Source organism: Stegastes partitus, unplaced genomic scaffold (genome assembly GCF_000690725.1).
Source record: "Stegastes partitus isolate 25-593 unplaced genomic scaffold, Stegastes_partitus-1.0.2 Scaffold70, whole genome shotgun sequence".
In the NCBI taxonomy this organism is placed as follows: Eukaryota; Metazoa; Chordata; class Actinopteri; family Pomacentridae; genus Stegastes; species Stegastes partitus.
In genome coordinates, this window is record NW_007577801.1 from 324,744 (window position 1) to 331,949 (window position 7,206).

A 7,206-nucleotide genomic window follows, 5' to 3' on the forward strand; every position below is an offset into this window, starting at 1 on the left:
ACCTTTGAAAATGCTTCCTTACAAAAGCTCAAAGCTGGTATCCTTTTCAAATGAACTGTCCCAGCTTTAGGACACATCCTGTTTTAGGCAACATGTTTAGTTCCAAAAAGATAACGAGAGAAATTAACACATTAAGCCTGTACAAAGTGAAAATATCAATACGCATTACTTTGTAAATAAGACGGCTGGTACTGGGGGGGCGACTCCTCATGGTACACCACACTCTGGACAATGCCGTGGACAGGGTTTAGGAGGTTGGTGTCCTGGCACATGGACAGCACAGTGTTGATCTTGGAGTCCAGCAGATTGTGGCTGAGGAGGAGACATACACACAGACACCTATTGTGAAACCTCTATAAAAGGCACATTGCACTCTATGTAAATGCATTGACACAAGCTGACAGCTTGTACTGTGGCTTTGATCAAATTACACCTCACATTTTTCTAAGGGTACAAATATTTTTATACATAGACACTGTGGTTGATCAGCAGTTAAACCTAAGGTTCACCTTACATCTCAAGAGTCTGAAGAGAGAAAACCATGGTGACGTACAAACGGCAGGGTTATATTTGTTAACACCAGTTTGCAGACTCACAGGAAATCCATCAAACTAAGACTCATAAAATGTCTCCTGTTGTTGGCTTTTGGACAGCCCCTCCTTTGCCATTTTTTCTCCTTAGTGTTTGAATTACACTTAGAGGTCTTTACAGGTGAATGGAAAAATTCAGTTATAGGACATTTCACTGAGAAAATACAGCAAACAGCGTCAAAAAGACAAACAGTGCAGACCTGTAGCAGAGAACACATTTACGTGTCAGGACTCACTGCTTCTACAAATTTGTCAGTCGGGCCATGACTGACAATGTCCTTAAAGCCAGTTACTTACTACCCTCTCTAAAAACTCTTTCACTTGTAAGTATTCGCTCCATAACAGTTAAACAACAAAAAGTAAATAATGCCCCGCCACCATTTAAATTTTTTTTTTTAGGTATCATTTTCAAAACAGAACAGTTCAACCTACTTTAACAGGTTTGGATGCTACTCTGCCTGACACAATCTTAGCAATAGCCTCATTTTCATTCATTTTGGGCCGACGCAGATGGTTCATTACAAAAGCCTTTATCTGCTGACAGCACTGACAAACTGATATCGTTGTGCTTCGCTAGCCAATAAGAAACAACTTGTTCAGAGTTAGCCCGGAGGGCGGGTGGCTAATGTTATTTTTGTACAACATGTAAGAGCAATCTAAGAGCAAAATGAATCTTGGCCTAATGCTGCAGAGAATCTTACAAGGTTCAAACACAGACCAAGATTATTGGTCCTGATTCAAACTGTGCTTGACCAGAACAGACTCAAAAAGACAGGTCCACTGGCAGCAGCATTATCTGAGCAGCCATGTCATCAAAACTGACAGGCAGCTCATTTCGATCCGCTCAAACACACAGTTAGACTGTACACATTTCTACTTGCATCCAAAGTTGGATCTCAGTCCCAAAAAAAACCTCAACATTACACTTCTGGAGAATTTCAACGCTTAGTATTTCTAGATAAGACAAGAAACTTATAAAAAAGGTAAAATTCAGAATGCAAGCCAATAAAGATAAAGGCAACATGTTTGTTACTTACACGACTGGGAAAACCTTTGGGAAGACGACGCTAGCTTCAGCTAAGTACTCATACAGAATCCTCTGGTCAAAATCATCAGTGGTGTATTTGACCTGGGTGGCCTGGAACACAGAAGAAGTCTGTTACACAAATTTATTGACAAGGTGACTAAAAGTGACAGCGAGTGAAGCCGACTTCACAACTATGTGGTGTGTTTTCTCACCAGCACAGTGAGCAGCAGAGCCTGGATCTTTGGGTCAGTGAGCACCTCCTCGTCCAGCAGAACATTGGATTCTGATACAGACACCTTGCGAAGGTGAGAGTTTCCAATTCTTTGTGTTTCTGCAATCATAACGGCGACGTATTACATTTAATTAAATAAAACAAACTTTTGAATCATGTCAGGCATAGATGCCCGCATTGGTACTCTGTCTTCCATCCTCACCTATCTCATAGTCATTCTCTGCTACACGCCTCATCTTGGGAGGCGTAGTCATACCAGACTCCATCTCTGGTCTCTTTGGTGCTTTGGAGTCTGATATGAGATGATCAAAGCTCTTCCTGGTGCCTGGAAAAAACACAAACACAACACATACATTTGCAACCAGGAGATTTAACGTGGATTTCACTTTGATATTGTTCCTATGTAGACAGCTACAGGATAATTCATACCCAAGAGCTTCTTAGTGTTGGCCTGTGAGGGCTGGCCCATGTCCAGGCTCATGGACTTGCGTGTTCGTGGGCTGATCTGGCCCATTGTGGGGTAGTGATGGGCTGAAAGGTAGCGATCTGAAACCTGAGGTGACGTCCACGGCTGAGTTTCTTGCAGAGTTCTGAGAAGATGATGAGTGGCTTAAGTTTAGGTAGAAGGTTAAGAAGTCATGAATGATTTAAAACTCAGAGCCTGCACAATGGATGTTACAAACTAAACTATGGCTGTGTTACCATATCCATACTTCCATGTTGTATACAGACAGACAGACAGACAGACAGACAGACAGATAATTGAAAAAGAGTTTCAGTGTTCAAACATGCTCTCAGTGAAATCCTTATGCAACGAGGGAATAATTACCATGTTCACCATCGTAGTTCAGCTTGTTAGCATGCTAGCATTTGCTAATGAGTAGAAACCTAAAACAAGAACTAAGGCTGATAGGAATGTCATTATTTGTTTTGGTTAAAATTTAATTAAAAAAAAAAAAAAAAAAAAAAGCCTTTCATATTTATTTAATGAGAGCCCAATAAAGCCTAACTTGCAGTTCGGTTTTATTACATTTTTGCAACAGCCAGCCCCCTGTCCTTGAGCAGAAGCTGTTGATAAGATCATTTAAGCCTATCAACCTAATTTTTATTTAGACAGGGGAACAGACAGCTCTATTGATATTCTGGTGTCAAGTTTATTTGGACAGGAGAGAAAAAGATGTGGTGGTACACAGGAAAAAGTTAACCCAACTAATTGCACATCATGACACCAATATAGGTCGTCTGAGATTTGCAAACTACCAATAACTATACAAAGACCACAGATGGAATAAAAGGTACAGATGAAGGATGTACATTGTTCCAGAGAATAGGGGATACATATCAAGGTCATGTTTGACATACTGGAAATTTTTTCTGAGTTTTATTTATAAATTCTAAACAGAAATGGCAAAAGAGCTGAATGTGCCCCACTAAGAGCAGCTATGTGCTGAGACGTGGTTTTTACCTAAACTGACCATTTCAAGTGATCAGAGGTCAAACTTTGTACTAAAAAAATACAATTTCACTGAAAAAGTCTGCATCTTAAAGTGAGTGAGCTTGTAAGCATGTTAACTTTTAAGAACAGCGCCTACATGTGGTGTGGAAGGATCAGAAAACATCACCCTTGGTTTTGCCCCTCTGTTCATCAGCTCACCTGCAGGTGGGATCAGTGATGTGACTGGAGTAGGTCTCCATGGGCACTGGGTCCATGTTAAGGTCAGAAATCAGTAGAGACTTTCTGTGTTTGAGGCTGCAGCGACTCCGAACCTCCTCAGATACAGTGAGCAGTGCTGCACAGATAAATGAGAAGATGATAATGATGGTTATCACCAACAGCAGGGGGAACCCAGACCAACCAAACCAGCACGTCAACAAGGGTTAACGCGTCACACATTTGTTCGTTTGTTTGTTCAGTAAAGGCCCTCCACTTTCTGACAAAGTAACTGTTACAAAAACTAACTCAGGACCTCAAATTTGCACATGCAACATTCAAGTTTTTTCATGAAGTCAAAGTCTGCATACCAACAGAAAAGTTTTAATGATGCTAAACCTTTCTCTGCTCCGTCTTTTTCTGTAGTTATGTCATAATGACTTTAAAGATGACCAGGATTTCATTACCTATCAGGGATTTCTGATGTAGTGCTGAAATGTACATTTGAGGTTATTTATGGCAGAATAAGAATAACAGGGCGTGTGTTACATACCAGCCAAGTAGGCCACACTCTGGGTGTTGACCTCAAACTTGTCACATTTCAGATGCTTGCTGATGAGGGTCAACAGTGTGTGCAGGATTCTAACTGTTCTCGCTACTGTGGTAGGTGATGGGTGTCTGTAGCCTGTAGAGACATGAGCAACAGACATTTGGAGATGAAGAGATGAAGACAGCCACCGACAAAACTCTGTTCCAAATAACAGTTTTTACACATGGTACCTGTGTTTTTCTGTATAAGTGCCTGATATAAACATGTACATACAATGATTCAACAAACACCACACACTGGTTTACCTTTGAGTAGGTGGCCCACCAGTGCAAAGTTGAAATTGGCACTAAAGTTGAGGCCCACAAAATGATCCATCTGCTTACAGTGCCATTCCAAGGGACGTCTGATCTCCATGAACACTTCTTCTGGACTCTGGCAGAGGAAATTATAGCAGATGAGGGGCAGGGGAGGTTCTATTTTGTTACGTAATCTTTATTGAAACCCTTTTCTGTCAATAGCTATGCATAATCCACCTTCTGCACATATTAGTAGGTCTGTTCATGTACTTAATAAGTCAGTGCTTCTGAAGTAACGTCGTGTTCAGTGTGTGTTTTGTTTTCTTTATTCAAAAATATACAGTCCTCATACAGCTAGAGAAGATGATTCAGGTGGCAGTTTTTTGTTTTTTATTTATTTATTTTTTTTACCTCAAAGCAACTCTACACTTCAAAAGCTTGCCAGAGCTTGTGGCATATCTAGTGCTAAGTACTAAAACTAAGGTCTCTGGACTCCAGATTTAAATTATTGAAGATGTCAGACTTTCCCTGACAAAAGTTGAAGAACTGCCAAAAGGTAGAGGGTTGTGTGGAGTGGTAGATAGCATTATGGAAGTCTTTTCAGTGACTGTGTTTACAAGTATTTCTGAAACCTATTTCCTCAGAGTAACCTGGTAAGAAAAACTAGATTGTTTAAAATTTTTACATGCGCTGCTGTGACCTGGTTACTTAAGACCATGACAATAAACAAGCTTGTTTGCAATCACATTCTGCAATCCCAGTATTTCCATGCATCCGTGCTTTACCATTTGTAAAGATGGAACCTGATCAGCCTTTCATTTCGTCTCTTTGATAATGACTAGCCTCTCCAACAAACAATTGTCAACAAAAGTTTACACACACTTGTAAAGACTGTGTATGTCCTGAATCCTACAACTGTATATTTTCTATGGTGGAATGATGGAAACACATGCATTTCAGTTCTACCATAGATTTAATATAAGTCTTTTGGAAATATGACAAAATCTGCGGAGTCAAATATATATATAAAGCAACTAGCATTATCATTTTTGGTGATGTAGAAAGCTGTTAATCAAATTTTCTTTGTGGCATGACCTCTTAAGTTTCTGTGAGTGATCATAATCGACAGCTCCAGACTCCTCTGAGCCAATGTAAATACGGCCCATTAGATACACTAATTAAGACTCTCCCAGAAACACTACAATGGGAAAGTCTGAGGAGCTTAGCACAGCTCTGAATCAAATCATTTACGTGAAAAAGTCAGGAAAGCCATTTTAAAGATGCTTTAGATCCCTAAATCAACTGTGCAAACAATTGTTTCTAAGTATAAAGTGCATGGTACACTTCACGATCAGGGAAAAAAAGCACGCTTTCACCTGCTGCAGAGAGACAAATGGTTAGGACAGTCAAGAGTCAACCAAGACTCACAAAAAGAGAATGATTTACAAGCTGCTAGAAAACAAGTGTAGGTGTCCCAAGTCAAGTGGAGATTACAGGCTACCTTGCAAGAAGGAAGCCCTTCCTCTAAAAGTGGCGCCTTCAAGTTTGACTAAAGTTTGTTGGTGAACACATGGACAAAGAAAAGAGACCAACAAGGGAATGACCCCAAATACACATCCAAAGTGGTAAAAAATGGCTAAATCAGGCCACAATTAAGGTTTTAGAATGGTCTCCCCAAAGTCCTGACTTAAACCCCATCGAGATCCTATGGACTATGCTAAAAAAACAAGTTTGTTTCAGAGAGCCAATAAATTTAGATTAACAGCACCAATTCTGTCAAGAGGAGTGGTCAAAGATACAACCAGCAGTTGGCCAGAAGCTTGTGGATGGCTACTAAAAGCACCTAATTGAGGTGAATATGGCCAAAGGACATTCAACCAAATATTAGAATTGCTGTATGTATATTTTTGACACAGCAGATTGTGTCATATTTCCAGAAGACCTATAATAAATTTATGAAAGAAGCAAAATGCATGATTGTCTTTTTGTGCATGATGGTATACATGTGTTTCAATCATTCCAACATAGAAAATTAAGAGTTGTACGAGTCAATAGAAACTCAAAGACTGCTATGATATATATGGTCTTGTAAAGTTTTGTTCACGACTGTATGACAAGAGTAGCAGCCTTTAGTTCAAATAACTTTAAACCATGTGGATTGGGGGGAGAAGGGATCCGTGCTTTTCTATTATGTATTGAATTTTACCTTGTCATTGAAGATGCGCATTGAGTCCAGAGTGTGGAGATTCTGCTCCAGTAGGGCGGTTCCAGCAGAATACAAGTTCACTTCATCCAGCTGCAGGACAGCTACTGCCACCCAAAACAGAGCTTTGTGCATCGGAGACTCCTACAAACACACACACAGAGTGGGTTCATTTGGACAAGAATTAACCAGTGAAAAACAAAAGAGAAGGGTTGTGCTGCTATTGTAAACAACATAAATACTAAATTGTAAACATGACACTACTGAACTACTTAGTAACACTCTGCAGTGATCTGAGTTACAGGGAGTTACTAACTCTTACTCAAACTCATACAATAGGCAAATGTTTCAAATAAAAAAACTTGAGACCTTAGCCTGATCATTTGAAAAAAAAAGTGAAACCTTAACAAATAGAGCAAACCCTAGTCTGACTACAAAAAACAGCTGTAGGTGAGGTAAAAAAAAAAAAAAAAGGAAGTCAGAGGGTGCACTTTAGTGGATAATGATTGGGAGCATTCTGTGGCTGGATGTGGGTTTCCAGTGGTTGCATACCTTGCTAAGAAGTGGCTGCAGCTTGGTGAGAGCAATGACTGTGGCCTCTATTAATACTTGGCTGTTATAATTGTCTGGCCCCTTCAGGCAGCTCTCCAGACCCTG

The 7,206-nt window shown here is 40.0% G+C and overlaps 1 protein-coding gene across 5 annotated transcripts in view; it reads right to left on the reverse strand.

Annotated features, from left to right (window-relative positions):
- The window catches only part of nf1a (neurofibromin 1a), a 120,715-nt gene that overhangs the window by 9,765 nt on the left and 103,744 nt on the right, over window positions 1-7,206 (reverse strand). For all 5 annotated transcript variants that reach the window (XM_008276383.1, XM_008276382.1, XM_008276380.1 and 2 more), the window contains 10 exons: window positions 7,102-7,203; window positions 6,553-6,693; window positions 4,356-4,482; window positions 4,054-4,185; window positions 3,504-3,639; window positions 2,279-2,439; window positions 2,052-2,174; window positions 1,830-1,948; window positions 1,628-1,728; window positions 170-312 (listed from right to left, as the gene is read on the reverse strand). In XM_008276383.1, coding sequence (XP_008274605.1) covers window positions 170-312; window positions 1,628-1,728; window positions 1,830-1,948; window positions 2,052-2,174; window positions 2,279-2,439; window positions 3,504-3,639; window positions 4,054-4,185; window positions 4,356-4,482; window positions 6,553-6,693; window positions 7,102-7,203 — 1,285 coding nt within the window. The remainder of the gene's footprint in view (window positions 1-169; window positions 313-1,627; window positions 1,729-1,829; window positions 1,949-2,051; window positions 2,175-2,278; window positions 2,440-3,503; window positions 3,640-4,053; window positions 4,186-4,355; window positions 4,483-6,552; window positions 6,694-7,101; window positions 7,204-7,206) is intronic.